This window comes from Hemitrygon akajei, chromosome 23 (assembly GCF_048418815.1).
Source record: "Hemitrygon akajei chromosome 23, sHemAka1.3, whole genome shotgun sequence".
NCBI lineage: Eukaryota > Metazoa > Chordata > Chondrichthyes > Myliobatiformes > Dasyatidae > Hemitrygon > Hemitrygon akajei.
The window spans coordinates 39,311,633-39,327,336 of NC_133146.1; the positions used below are offsets into that span (position 1 = coordinate 39,311,633).

General features: G+C 39.9%; 1 protein-coding gene across 3 annotated transcripts in view; it reads left to right on the forward strand.

Moving 5' to 3' along the window:
* Positions 1 to 15,704, forward strand: part of LOC140715373 (myoferlin-like) — a 276,005-nt gene that overhangs the window by 85,582 nt on the left and 174,719 nt on the right. For 2 of the 3 annotated variants that reach the window (XM_073027462.1, XM_073027463.1), the window contains exons 16-20: positions 1,424 to 1,506; positions 5,895 to 5,930; positions 9,682 to 9,806; positions 12,213 to 12,326; positions 14,430 to 14,607. In XM_073027462.1, coding sequence (XP_072883563.1) covers positions 1,424 to 1,506; positions 5,895 to 5,930; positions 9,682 to 9,806; positions 12,213 to 12,326; positions 14,430 to 14,607 — 536 coding nt within the window. The remainder of the gene's footprint in view (positions 1 to 1,423; positions 1,507 to 5,894; positions 5,931 to 9,681; positions 9,807 to 12,212; positions 12,327 to 14,429; positions 14,608 to 15,704) is intronic. The other variant, XM_073027464.1, reaches the window with a different exon arrangement.

A 15,704-nucleotide genomic window follows, 5' to 3' on the forward strand; every position in this document is an offset into this window, starting at 1 on the left:
TGGAATGAGTCTCTGGCTGAATGTACTCCTGTGCCTAACCAGTGCATTATGGAGTGGATGGGAGTCATTGTCCAAGATGGCATGCAACTTGGACAGCATCCTCTTTTTAGACACCACCGTCAGAGAGTCCAGTTCCACCCCCACAACATCACTGGCCTTACAAATAAGTTTGTTGATTCTGTTGGTGTCTGCTACCCTCAGCCTGCTGCCCCAGCACACAACAGCAAACATGATAGCACTGGCCACCACAGCCTCTTAGAACATCCTCAGCATTGCCTGGCAGATGTTAAAGGACATCAGTCTCCTCAGGAAATAGAGAGGGCTCTGACCCTTCTTGTTGACAGCCTCAGTGTTCTTTGACCAGTCCAGTTTATTGTCAATTTGTATCCCCAGGTATCTGTAATCCTCCACCATGTCCACACTAACCCCTTGGATGGAAATGGGTCACAGGTGCCTTAGCCCTCCTCAGGTCCACCACCAGCTCCTTAGTCTTTTTCACATTAAGCTGCAGATGACTCTGCTCGCACCATGTGACAAAGTTTCCCACTGTAGCCCTGTACTCAGCCTCATCTCCCTTGCTGATGCATCCAACTATGGCAGAGTCATCAGAAAACTTCTGAAGATGGCAAGACTCTGTGCAGTAGTTGAAGTCCGAGGTGTAGATGGTGAAGAGAAAGGGAGACTCTCTGACGGAGGAGTTTTGGTGCCTGCCCATCTAAACTGGGAGTGAGGTTGGATCACTCTAAGTTCAGAGCCAATTTGGAAAGGTCAAGAATGGCTTTGAGCTGGGCAGCGAGGCCTAGTCCTGGAGTCTATTGCTGTGGCTGGATGCTGGTGCGAGACATGATCCAGTGTTTGGACGATTTAAGTGCCAGCCCAGACTGACTGGAAAGGCAGGGTGTTGGCACCTGAAGTAAGGGTTGGGCCCATTCTGCTTGCTTTTCCACGATGTTCACCTCTCTCTCCATGGTTTGAAATGCTGTTGCTTGCTTTTATTGTTTGCATTGGGTATTTTTTTTAATTGGGTTCTTTTTGGGTTTCTTGCTTTGTGGCTGCCTGTAAGCAGACGGATCCCAAGGTTGTACAATTTATACATTCTTTGATAATAAATGGACTTTGAATCCTTTGATGGATCTCGGCCCAAAATGTCAAATGATTATTTCCTTCCAGAGGTGCTACCTGACCTGCTGAGTTCCTTCAGCATTTTATAGATTAAGCATAGCTTATGCACAATTTTTACAAGGGGGAAAAAATCACTAAAAATGTCCATTTTAGTGCGAAGTGATCAGAGTGGTATTAGTGTTGATTTTAAGATTTTGTAATTTTGTTGAGAAACCAAATGATTGGAGAGAAGAAGCTGTTCTTGAATCTGGTGATGTAGGCATTAACACTGACATTTAAAAACCTGATAACCATCTTTTAGGGATCGGATCACTGGAAATGATGCAATTGGGACAGCATTTTTGTACCTCACCAAGATAGCTTCATCTGGTGTTGAAGTTAAAGGTTTGTGCCTTTCTTTTCTCCTTTTATTGTACTGTTGCTGTTAATGTACAATTCATCTTCCCAAATCTGACAATGCCTCAGTCAAGCTATAATGTCACCATTCACCAAAAAAGATGCAAGGAAAAATCTATCACCATTCTCCAAAAAGACAAGGCAAAAGATGGCCTCCATCATTGGGGGGGATGTTAAATTTTTCAGTGCAGTTTATATTATAGAGGACTTGTAGAGTAACAAGTTGGTGTCATTTCACCTATCAGTAAATCTTAAGTGCCTGACATCAGTGATCTTCCAGCCAAGTATTAATTAGGCCCAAGTCTACTTAACTTCTGAAATTGGACTACAGTCATCTGGCAGGTAGAATGTGTACCAATTTAGTTAATGCTGATTTTGGAAAAAAGAGGGGAATACTGAATTGAAATATTTACAAATAAGTTGCTATGGCAAATAAACTCTTGTCGGGCTTCCAACTGGGTACAGGTATTGATGTTAACAGAAGTTTCAATGACAGACTCTGTCATCTTCATCCCTGTGAAGATGGCAGAGTTTATCATCAAAAACCGGTGAAAAGTTTATTCATCATATACACCAGGAAAGCACTAGTCCTTTTTCAAGCTACCATGGCTTTAACATTTCCCTTTTATTTCTTCTGGTCTCTTCATCCTCCATTTTACAAATCTCCAGAAATCATGGGTTAGAATGTCGTTACATATTTTTCCATAGTGTGGTATCATCAGTTTATTTTCAATAGATATCACAAGCTGCATTTGTATTTAATGTTGGATCATAAGGTTCAATGGTTACAGGTCTTCTGGTGTAATAATCCACCATGTTTATTCTATTCTATTCTAGTTAATTTTGAAACAAAACTTTGAAAACAGTAATTTTCATGTTTCTCTGCTAAGGTCTCAAAGTTGCCCAGGCAATACAAAATAGATTATTTGTTCAGTGTGCCTTTCATCTTGTAGTGTAAATGTTTGATTTTAAAATTGTAATATTTTAGGTGTTTCTGCTGTTATGCAATTCAATTGCTTTCTGGTGTAAGCTCACTGTTCAGCATTTTCAGCTCTCTTTGTATCTGGATCCAAGCTTGACGATCTGAGTCAGCTCTTCACACCCTGATGCAGTTTTCTTTCAGAGAATGGAAACTTGGGCAGCCTGTTTGTTCACTTCAACCTTCCCCACCCCCAGCACCACTGAACTGCTCTTCCCTCACCTCTCCTCTCCTTCAGGCCATGTTCCTTCCATCTTGCTAAACATGACAGCTTCCTGATTTTTACACTCCACTGTCTATTAGGGCAAGGTTCACTCTTTGATCCCCATCCCCAACCATCAGAGCTCAGCTTTCCTTCTGCCGCAATACCATTGCCCCCACCCTCCAACCTCCTTTACAATTCTCACCAACCACTGCTAGGTTCTGATGCTGCCAGCATTTTGTGTGTGTTGTTTGAATTTCCAGCATCTGCAGATTTCCTTGTGTTTGAACATTCCTTCCCAATCTTGTTTCATAGTCTGGGTGCCATGTTTTGAAACAGAAATTTGCATGTCTTGTTGTTAAGAGTTCCCAGCAGGAGGCTAACAACCAAAAATTATTTACGTCCTCCTTTTGTGGCTCACTGTGCATCTTTCTGGGGGAGCTAACATTTCTAGGCCAATCCTCCTTATCATGCTGGTAGTCTTGGGTTACATCAGAAAGAAAATAATAGGCAATGAGTGAGATGCTCTGCAATTCAAGCAGCCTCCGTGAGTGTGAAATGGAGGTATTGTATTTGGTTGATGGTCTTTCAGAACTCTGGTCTTGCATCAAATCCTTGTTATCAAGAAATACACTGAGCTTCTCAGAGAAAGATGTACAGCAGAGAAACTGCCCCATACCCACATACAGTGGCTATGGCAACCATCAAGTATCAGTCTATTCTAATCCTATCTACTAGCACTTGGTTCATAGCTTATTAGGCCTCGGCAAGTCGGGTGTTCACCCAGATGCATAAATATTGTTGCACTTCCTGTCTCTTCCTCAAATTCCCTTTCCCTTTTTTTTTTACAGCCCCACCTGTCCAGACTCCTTCTAACACCCCCCCCCCCCCACTGAAGAGCTTCCTCTTCAGTATAATTCTGTCCTTTCATGCGATTGCCAGAACAGTGCTTAAATTTCCAATTGTGGGCTAACCACATTTTATAAATGTGTACAGTGAGCTCCTGCTCTTCATTTAGATGGTGATTAATGAAGGTTAGAATTTTGTATGTCACCTTCACCATCTTGTCAAATGGTGCTGCCACCTTCAGGCATCTTTGGGTATTGTACACAAAGGTCCATTTGTTCCTCCAGTACTTACTAGGATCCTCCCATCATGGTATGTGACCTACTTGTATAAGAATCCACAAAACCTTAATGTTATGATGGTATATATTTATCTGTGGCCTTACATGAGAAGCTCAGATGGAAGTTTTTGCCCATGATTCTGAAGAAAATTAATGGAGAATATTTTTAAGTCATAGAAAATTGCATACAACTTTGTGTAACTACTCTGTTAAATTTTTGTAGCGTACCATTGAGCATTCAATTCAAATTCCAACTTGCACAAGCTTTTTAACTCGTGAAAAAACATCGTGGACTATTTTCTATAAAAATAAAAAATTCAGAATTCAGAAGTGCACAGGGACTTGGGAGTCCTAGTGCAGGATTCCCTGATGGTTAACTTGCAGGTTAGGTCTCTAGTAAGGAAGGCAACTGCCATGTTAGCATTCATTTTGAAAGGACTAGGATATTAAAACAATAATGCAATGCTGAGGCTTTATAATGCATTGATTCGATCACATTTGGAGAAGTTTTGGGCCCTGTATCTAAAGAAGAATGAAAGTCTAGAGAAGCTCCAGAGAAAGATTAGGAGAACAATTTGGGGAATGAAAGGGTTTACATATGCGGACCAGCTGATGGCTCTGGGCCTGTATTCCCTGGAGTTTAAAAGGGTGGGGTGTGGATCTCATTAAAACCTAGTGAATATTAAAATTTGTGGATAGAGTGGAGTTGAAGAGGATGTTTCTGGTAATAGGAGAGTCTAGAACCAGAGGGCACAGCCTCAGAATAAAAGGACAACCCTTTAGACTAGATCAGGAACTTCTTTAGCCAGAGGGTAATGAATCTGGCTGTACAGGTCAAGTCATCAGATTTACTCAAAGCAGAGTTTGATTGTATTTATTAGTAATGGTGTCAAGGGTTATGGGGAGAAAACTGAGGAACGGGGTTGAGAGGTGAAAATAAATCAGCCATGATTGAATGCCAGAGCAGACCCGGATGGCCCAATTCTGTTCTATGCCTCAGGGTCCTGTTCTCCTTAGCGGTGATGTAGATAAGATTGGTAGGTATCTAGTCATCATCATCCATTTTCGTACATTTTAAGAAACACAAGAGAGTTGAGATGCTGGAATCTGGAGAAAAAAATAAGGAACTGAGGAAGTTGGGCTGAATTGGTCAAGGGAAAAGGGTAGCCAATTGTTTCAAGTCAAGAGCCTTTGTTTAGACTGAAGAACAGATGAAGACTGTTCACTAATGTGGACTGTCCATAGATGCTGCCCAATTTGCTGAGTTTATTTTGAATGGACACTGCTAAACGCAGTAACATAACAAATGGACAAATGAAGAGCGGTAGGGTAGTGGTTAGCGCAACGCTTTACTGCCGCTACGTTCCAGGTTCAATTCCCGCCCACTGCCTATAAGGAGTTTGTACGTTCTCACCGCGATCATGAGGGTTTCCTCTGGGTGCTTTGGTTTCCACCCACAATTCAAAGAAGTACCGGTTGGTAGGTTACTTGGTCATTTTTGCAAATTGTCCAGGACTGAATTTGGGGGGGGGGGGGGGTGGTATTACTGGGCAGTGTGGCTCGAAGTGTTGGAAGGGCCTATTCTGTGTTGTATCTCAATGAAATTAAGTGAAAGCAAACTTTTCTGACCTGTTTGTACCAAAGACAATTCTGATAAATCACTCCTATGCTTTTTATTTTAACTGCATTTGGAGTACCAGTTAAGCGAATTAGCTATTTGGCAGGGCCTGGTGCTTTCTAAACATCATCTTTTTTCAGAATCCCTAAGAAACCTTTCTCTTGTGAAATGCATGTCAATTTATAACTGTTCTGTCAGATAGAGTGCAGTAGCAACTTGCAAATTACCCACACCATCCCAAATAACTTCATGGTTGAAGATTCCACGATGTGTATCACATCCTGTGTGTGGAAGGGCATGGAGGTCTGGTCCTGCGGATTTGCCTGGGTATGTCTGCACTCCATGGTGCTGCAGTAGAAATGTATTATGAAACTGGTTTTCTGTAATATCTACAACATTGTAACTGTTATTTTGAAATGTTCTAACTTGTTTTTGTTTCCCTACAATCCAGATGATGAGGGAACTGGGGCTTCTCCAGCAAATGAAGGTTCATTTCTTGGTCTATTCTTTGAATTTCCACTGCCAAATATAACATTTTAGTGCGAAACAGGGTAATGATCTGGCATATACAGAGTTCATTGCTGAGTTAGGTAAATTTGCCTCCATAACAAATAATGCGAAGATATTTGGCAGTGGATGTTTTCACACTTGGCTACTAGACTTGAGCTGTTTAGCTGGCTTGGCAAACTTTTTTTTCCTTTTGCGTGAAAGACTCCTAAAGATGTGAGCAACTAACATTTCAGATTTTGTTGTAGGCTCAAATGTGCATTTAACTGGTAAGGTTATAACCTCCTGAATACCTTGCTTTAAAGTGCCCAAACTGCGATCGAAAAAAGAAACTAAATATAACTTGGCAGCTTTTCTTGTTTTAAGCTATGTACCACCAAACAATAATCATTTTTTTATTCCTCTCCTTGCTTTTCTTTTCCACGGCTGGGCGTGGTAACTCTGTATAGTATAATAGTTGTTTATCACTGGCAGCCTTCCAGCATCTTGGTCAACTAGCCAGAGATAAATGAACCCCTCCACAATACGTGCTTCAAACTGCATGACATTTAGGAGTTGAGTGCTTGATCACTTCAGTATTTTTACTTCACGACTGTTACAGAAATACAGTGGATTCCAGTTAACTGGGACACATCAGAACCAGTACAGTTTGGCCCAATTAAGCGGATGTCCTACTTAGCCAAAGTTCCATGGAAGTAGTTAAAAGGTATAATGAAGACAAACCACCACTTAACTGAGTAATAGATTTTGTGTATAAATGAAATGCAGAACAAATTCTACCATAACTGATACAACTACAGTATTAAAAAACTTCTTTTGATGGAAATCGATGGTTATCGATGGAAAAATTAATCACTATCGTATTCTTTTGATTGACTGTAAGTGAACCAAATCAGTGTAGACAATGGGCTGTCTTCATTGCTTTCCTGCATCAAGTCAAAATAAAAAAACAAAATGATCAAAAATCACTGCTTTTTGAATTGGCATCCATCAGCCCAAATGGATAATATACCACAGGAACACACAACTTGAAGCTATTTTAAAAAAATTTTGCTCCATAATGTCTAATGGTCATCTCTGGCATCTCCAAGTCTGAATACTGGAAACCACAATGGGCAAAATTGTCTTGCTGCTTATTTCTCACCAGCTATCTGTGACAAAAATCACTGCTTTTTGAACACAAAAAGCACGCAAGGAGCGAATATTTAAAATCTGCTTACCCTAAGCATGGTGTAGTCTAATGGCCACACAAGTGCACGCGACTGAAACTGTGTGGCAAGAGCCTTCTGTCCCAGTTAAGTGACCTAGTGTCCCACATAAACAAAGGGAATCCTGGCTATTTTCTCCATTAGTTTTTGTTCTTTAAGTGTTGTCCCAAATAGGTGGCTGCCCCAAGTAACCAATAGCCTAATTAACTGGAATCCACTTATTGTAAAAATGATGAAGGTAATGACAAATCCAGTTTGGTTGGCATACACGTTCTATGGGTTATTATAGAGATCACTTTAATTCATGGTAGCCATTAATACTGACCAAATGAGGTCAACTATTGTAATTTAGTACATCATTGTCTCAAAATAGATACCCGGGAAGCTCCTTGCCAATTGTCTGTTGAAATGCTTGAGATTTTTTTTTTACTGAGGCTTGTTCAACTTCAACTTCCTACTATTCATTTCACTTAAGCTTATTTTTTTTTAAAATATATGTTTCAATTTTGTTGACCATAAATTTGTTCTGTCAATTTTTTTTAAACAATCTGACTTGCCCCATTTTGAAATATTGAGTTAAACCATGCTGGCAAAATGCATACTGATCCTGCATGCTTTGGCCTAAAGCTATTTTTCTTGCAGCCATTTTGTTCATTAATTAACTGCTTATAATACTTGGCTAAGTCTTGTTCTTTCACAGAAACCAATTTTTTTGAAAAGCACAATTAAGAGATTACAGGATTAGACACAGTTAATATTAACTATTTGGGTTATTAATCAAAGAGTGCATCTTCCTGAGGTAGCTCTTAGATCACTTTTTTTTAAAGTTTTCACCAGGCTTTTGGTCATTAACAGAAATACTTTTTACTTAATCACTTGCACCTGGCTGTAACTGCCATTAATTTATTCCATGGAATGTCATTTTAAAATTTGGGATATAGTAGAACTGATTCAAGTATCTATCTGTTATGTATCTGCTCTCCCTAAATTACACCATCTCCTGGCAGACTTTGACTTAGACCATAAGACCATAAGATTTAGGAGCAGAAGCAGGCCATTCAGCCTATCGAGTTTGCTCCGCCATTCAATCATGGGCTGATCCACTTCATCCAGTCATCTCCACTCCCCTGCTTTCACCCCATACCCTTTGATGCCCTGGCTAATCAAGAACCTATCTATCTGTGCCTTAAGTACACCCAATGACTTGGCCTCCACAGCTGCTCGTGGCAACAAATTCCACAGATTTACCACTCTCTGACTAATTTCTCCGCATCTCAGTTCTAAAAGGTCAACTTTCAATCCTGAAGTTATGCCCTCTTGTCCTAGAATCCCCTACCATGGGAAATAACTTTGCCATATCTAATCTGTTCAGACCTTCTAAGTTCTGATTTCTCTATTAATTTAGTATCTCATCCTTTAGTATATTTATCATGTGGAATTCAGTACAAAATGTTTGTGAGTGAATGCCATTAATTGGGTGGTTTCTACAAGGATTTGCATTCTTGGTTAAGAACACCAACAATTTTCCACTCTAGAAGCCCTCAATATCCTGTAAAGTGGCTTGATCCATTACCTAGATCCAGCATCTGGAAAAACTTGGGCCATATACATTTTATACGTGTGTTTCAAAATCAAATTTTAGAATTTTATGTAAACTGTGTCTAATCCTTTTCTTGTGAAAATTCTATGGTAGCATCAGAAGATTTGCTTGCTCAATGAAGTTATGCATGAAAAGTTAAACTTGGTTGATAGTGACTAAAGCAAATATTTGGGTACTGGTTAAATTATTTCATTAAAGCATTTTTGGTTTTTTAGCCATTTTTTTGCTTCAAGTTTTCCCCTTTGAGCTTCAGACTTAGATTTGGTTTACATTGATTTGAATGCAGGTACTTGGGAACTGATTATATGATTTCACTTTCTATTTTTGAATTTTTGCTTCAGGTTTTTCCGTGGGCTTTCAGACTTTTAATCTGCTGTAAGGGGGTGGGGAACAAGCCATTACTTTCCTACACCACTATTGGAAGTGATAGCTGGAGAGCAGAAGGCTAGCAATTCCAGAAAATGTATCACACTTCCTTCTATCCCCACCTTCACTGAGTTGGAAGGTGCTGTGATAGGAAATGGAATGATTGAAAGTGATGGGCACAAATAGAAGGCTGTTTGGTGGCATAATTTTCAGAGATTATGATTTATCTCCCTGTTTGCTTCAGGAGTTTACCTTTTAGACTTGGTTACAGAGGCAGGGTAAGGAGTATGTTCCTTTTTAATTTTTTTTTCAGTATTCATTCTGTTTGATTTCTTGCCAATGTAGTTAGTAGGGTCTGGCAGTAAGTTTGGTAAAGTCATAGATGAGATCTGGAGAGTCTTCTCTTCATTTACTTGCATAGAATCTATTTTACCACTGCCACGCTGCACAATTACACCATCTGTGCACCTGCTAACAAACTAACTTGCACTAAGAATTTTTAAATGAATGCTCTAGAAATGCTAAGGTGGCTTGCTGATCATTGTGTCTTTTGATAGAGGAAACAGGAGAGGAATCAGCAGGATTTCTTCCAGCTTTTGGCCCTGCTTTTATCAACTTTTATGGGAGCCCCAGAGAATTTACTGGCTTTCCAGATCCCTATGAAGACTTGAACCTTGGAATGGTTAGTAAGAATACCATAACTCGCTCTCTGATCTCACTGCAACGTGTAAAGATACCTAATAATGTAAATGAGAAAACTGCTTGTATGCGATTACGCTCCTTTGTATTCAGCTGCAGAAATGACTGTATTCAGCTCAGAAGCAATAAGTTTTTGAAGACCTGTGACATGTAACAATTCTTTGTGACAACTTACTCTGTGGGAGCCATGTAAAATGACCTTGATGGTGCTTATTTGTGACATTTTGCTATTTTTTTTCTTTCGATATGAAGCTTTTTATCTAACATAAGAAATATGCCGGAAAATTCTGCTGATTCATTGATATCCATGAGCGGGTTCTGATCTGTATTAAGGAGGGAATTTGAATATAACTACATAGAAGCAGACTTGGGCTCTGTAGCCGATCAAATCTGCTCTGCCATTCAAGCATGGCCAATGTGCTTTTTCCCAACTGCTTTCTCCCCGTAACTATTAACTCCTTTGCCAATCAAGAACTTATCTCTGCCTTAATTGCACCCAACAACTTGGTCTCCACAGCTTTCTGTGGCAAAGAACTCCACGGATTCACTACCCTCTGGTTGAAGAGGTTCCTCCTCGTACCAGTTTTTCTGAAGCTGTACTCTCAGATCCTAGGCTATTCCATTACTGGAAACATCCTCTCCATGTCCGCTCTTTCCAGGCCTTTCATTACCGAGTAGGTTACAATGAGATTGCCTCCTTATCCTTCTGAACTCCATTGAGTACAAACCAAGAGACATCAAACACAACTCGTGTTAACCCTTTCATGTCTAGGATCATTCTTGAGAACATCCTCTGGACCCTCTTCAGAGCCAGCATATCTTTCCTTGGGCAGAGGGCTGCCTGAGCAATGCCTTAAAGCTTCAACAGTACATCTTTGGAGATTGTACTGTAGACTGATAATGTACTCTGGAGAGTGTGCAAAGGTTCTTTTCGTTACTGGCATGGTTAGAGGAATGGCTGACAGGCAGGGGGCAGCGAGTGGGAATAAAAGGGGCCTTTTCTGGTTAGCTGTCAGTGACTAGTGGTGTTCCTTGGGGGTCCATATTGGGACTGCTAATTTCACATTGTTTGTCACTGATTTGGATAATGGAATTGGCTTTGTCACAAAGTTTGCGGATGATATGAAGAAAGGTGGAGGGGTAGGTAGTGCTGAGGAAGCAATGCGATTGCAGCAGGACTGAGACAAGTTGGAATAATGGGTAAAAAAGTGTCAGATGGAATACAGTGTTGGGAAATGTATGATAATGCATTTTGGTAAAAGGAACAATAGTATGGATCGTTATCTAAATAGGGAGAAGGTTCAAATGTCAGAGCTGCAGAGGGAATTAGGAGTCCTTGTATAAGGCTCCCAGAGGTTAATTTACAGGTTGAGTGTGTCGAAAAGAAGCCAAATGCAATGTTGCCATTTATTTAGAGGGGAATAGAATATAAAAGCAAAATGATAATACCAGTGCTTTATAAGGCACTATTCAGGCTGCACTTGGAGTATTGTCAACAGTTTTGGGCCCCATATCTTAGAAAGGATGTGTCGTCATTGGAGAGAGTCCGGAGGAGGTTCACAAGGATGATTCCAGGAATAAAGGGGTTAACTATGAAGAGCATTTGGCAGCTTTGGGTTTGTACTCACTGGAAGTTAGAAGAATGCAGAGGGATCTCATTGAAACCTACCGAATGTTGAAAAGATTAGATGAGGTGGATGTGGAGAGGATGTTTCCTATGGTGGAGGTATCTGGAATTAAAGGACACAGCCTCAAAATTGAGGGGGCAACATTTTTAGAACAGGTAAGGAGGATTTTTTTTTTAGCCAGAGGGTCGTGAATCTGTGGAATGTTCTGCCACAGATTGTGGTGGAGGCCAAGTCTGTGGGTATATTGAAGCAGCAGTTGATCATTTCCTGGTTGGTCAGGGCATCAAAGGATATGGTGAGAAGGCAGGTGTATAGGGCTGAGTGGGATCTAGGATCAGCTGTGGTGGAATGGAGGAGCAGACTCGATGGGCTGAATGGCCTAATTCTACTCCAATATCTTATGGTTACGCTTATTTATGCTAGTAAATTCTGAACAGTCTCAGCACTGCTATTTGCAAAAGTAACCTAATCAAGCCATTGAATCTGCAGCTGGTAATATGAATTGGTGCCTGTGTTAGATTACGAGAAACCAGTGGCCGAGTTCCCATCAATCTTTGCTGTTCACTAAGTGCCGACCTGATACCAGTGTGATCATCATTTTATTGATCAGACAGTGGATCATCAAATCACTGATAAAGTCAGTCATCTGAATGTCTGGTTTGCTATGTATTTTCAGTCACAACAAGTTCATTTCAGTGTTTGGGGAAGGTTGGGGGGGGGGGACTGTCACACAAAATCCTCAATTTTCATTTTACTTTTAGGGTGAGGGCCTTTCATATCGTGGCCGACTGTTAGTTGAACTAATCACTAAACTTGAAGGTAGTCCAGAGAAGAAGGTGGAAGACATACCAAGTGATGATGTTTTGGTTGTACAGGTTAGTTCATTAATAGTGGTTATTCTTTGTAAATCCATTGGTCTTAGAGCATTCTAACGAGCACCGTAATAAAAACTTGGACTCTGGCCGCAAGATCTGCATGAACTAACTTTCTATATCCCAGTTCACTCTATCCAAAATAGCTGGAAAAGTTGCTTATGTTGCTTGCTTCGACAATCCCCTTTGACAGAGAACAATACTCTTGAATTTGCTTTTCCTCTTCTCAATTTGTATCTTTTATCTTGATCCTTGTTGGCATTGTATTGTCAAGTGGTAAATAATTTGATAACAGTATTGACAAAAGTGATCTAATTTTCAGTTCTGAAATATCCTATTCCTTTTCAAATTTTTGTTTGTTCACCTGTTGTAGTATCCAATGTCAAGCTGGCACCCTATGAAGACTCTTTTTATAGGGTGGCACAATGGGGCAGTTTATCTCATGGTATTGGATTTGCTGATCATGAAGTTCGAAGCTCAAACACAGAATTTAAAGCCCATTGGATATAAAGAGCCATGAGTACTTTCATTGAAGAGAGAGTATACTGTAAATACCCGATCTTCAAAAACTAGTTACTTTCGTGTTTATGCTCCAGTATTTAACTGCTAATAGCCACCATTCGAGCGATGGGTCCCCCTCCCTACTTCCAGTTAACAAAGTAGTTTAAAATGCAGTTCATTTATTTTCAGTGATACACATTTGAATCCATACAACACTCTTCAAATACATTTAATACTCTGTGGATTTCTATCTTAAACACTTACAAATTACAAACCATTTCCTAAACCTAGAGCATTTCTAACACATAAAGCACACAGGGGTTCTTAAACTCAAAGGATTAAGCATTTCCAAAACAAGTACAATTCCTGTAAGCTTAAAAAAAAAATGCAATGATGCAGACAAACAAGTAGTCCATTGCAGAAACTGAAGCTGGAGGAATGGATCTAGTTTACCCTATGTTTCTTTCAAGTTTCTTAATGTTCCTTACACCATTCCAAATAAACCTGAACTGCTCTCCACATTTATACAGTTTCTCTTCCACCTGGGTGACTTCAGAAATGTATGATAGTTTATCAGATATCCTTTAACACAAACAGTCTAAAAGCATCTTTTGGAGACATGGACCTCAGTTCCATGTTCATAATGCTATAAAGCTAACTTTTCTGAGTACATAAAACTATTCCAAGTATAAACAGTTACTGGTATACTAAATATTATCCATCCTTTCAGAAAGTTTCCTTGAACTAAGCAACTCAGAGTCTGCTTGTCTGTTTGAAATAACCAAAATTAAACAACCCCTTGCATTATACTGTATCCTTGAGCAATAAGTCAGAATGCTAGTCTGTAAGCTAGTGTCTTCACAAACAGAGTGTTTTTGTAATTACAGAGCTTGTTTGCAAAGTCATTGTATAGAAAGTGCTTTTTTAACTTCAAGTTGATCATTGTTTTCCATTTACATTTTAAGAACTGATGACTGACTTCTATTTGCAACCAGAGATTAAACAAAGCAATATAGTTAAAAGTTTACTTGCATCTGTTCATGATCTTTCAAGTGGTAGCTGCTATTGTTTAGAAAGCAAGCTTAGCAAACGTGAGACCTCCCATTCGAGGACAGTGAATCTCCATCACATGGATGCCCTGGTTCAATCTATGGGGTTGGAGGGAGGAAAAATGAAGTCAGTTCGAGGGAGCCTACTTTTGAAGTAGTGATTGCAATATAATGAAGGATAAAATTTTAGAGATTGTGACCTTGGGTGCAGTCAGTAAGGAGTTTGTACATTCTTCCTATGACGTCTTGAGTTTCCTTTGGGTGCTCTGGTTTCCTTCACGTCCCAAGAATTTGCAGGTTGGTCGATTAAACTGGCTATTGCAAATTGCCTCTAGTTTCAAGGTGAGTGTATAACCTGGGGGAGAGTTGAAAGATTGGAGAGATGGGGGGATTAATGTAGATTTAGTGCAAAGGGTAGATTATGATCAGCGTAGAATCAGTGGGCCAAAGGATCTGTTTCCAAGCCAATCTCTGTGACTCAGTATCTACGTTTTTTTATTGGTGATTATGGATTGTTTGTTGTTGACATGAATTCATCTAATACATCCTATTCTAGAAATATCAACGCCGGCGCAAGTACAGTCTTTGTGCTGTCTTTTACGCTGCAACGATGCAGCAAGAAGTTGGAGATGCCATTCAGTTTGAAGTCAGCATGGGCAATTATGGCAACAAGTTTGACAAAACCTGCAAGCCTTTGGCTTCCACTACCCAGTATAGTAGAGCAGTGTTTGATGGTGAGTACTACTGCTGTGAATCCCAGGTACCCAGGATTTAATATTGCTGCTATCAATTATGAAACTTGTGATCCTCCATTTCCACCAGCTGCTTGACTCAATTATGGATGTAAATTACTTCAGCTAGTCATGATTAATTGACATCTATATTCATGGTTGAGAGAAAATTGACAAGAGTTCAAGCTGTGCAATAGCTTATTGTGGAAATGGTCTGACACTGGCTGTCAGTGATTCCTGGGTAACATACAACCAGGTGGCCAATATTGTCTAAATATAATTTGGCATGAATTTAATAGCCATCAGAAATGAAACTTGGAGGGATGAGGGTTGAGAGCACAGCATTGGGGAGGTGAGAGGGTAGATTTCCAATTATCCCTGATGAAGATGGCAGAGTTCGTTATTGAGATGTTGGCTATAATTGATACCTGTGATGTTGCAATTTTAAATTGGACTGAATGTTAAATTAGTGGTCTGGGCAGATATTCAGTAAATGGCTGATAAATTTCAGTGCTCAGAAATTAGAAGAGAAATGGTGATAGAGTCAACTAAATTTTGAATATCTGCAGTACACGCTTTAGACCGATGCTAAACTTATTCCATGGTGCCTTCAAAATTTCTGGATCTGTACTCAGAAAACTGCTTGGGTTCTGGAACATGTCTGGCTTCTAGTTAATAAGCTGGAATACCTTCAGATAAACCTTGCATTTTAACTTCTTCGGGTTCCTCTGTGACTCTAACCAGTAAAACGTTTGTATAAGTTAAAAATAAAAATCATTCTATTGATGTGGGCTTCATAGGCTGAGCTGACATTTAATTGTCCTTCACTAATTGCTTGAGAAGGTAGTGATGCACTTCTTTTCAATCACTGCAGTCCTTGATGTGTGGGTATACTCATAATCTTCTTGTGAAGTTCAAGGATTTTGACCCAGTGACAGCAAAGCTGTTGGGTAATGTAATTGGTGGAAATGAATGTAATCACAGCCACCGACATTGAGCTGGGGTTCACTTTTGGAGGCTGTTCTGGCTTGGTGTAATTACATCAAGTATTTTTACCGTGCTTTGTGTTTAGTGTTTGGAGTGCAATAAGTGAGTTGCTA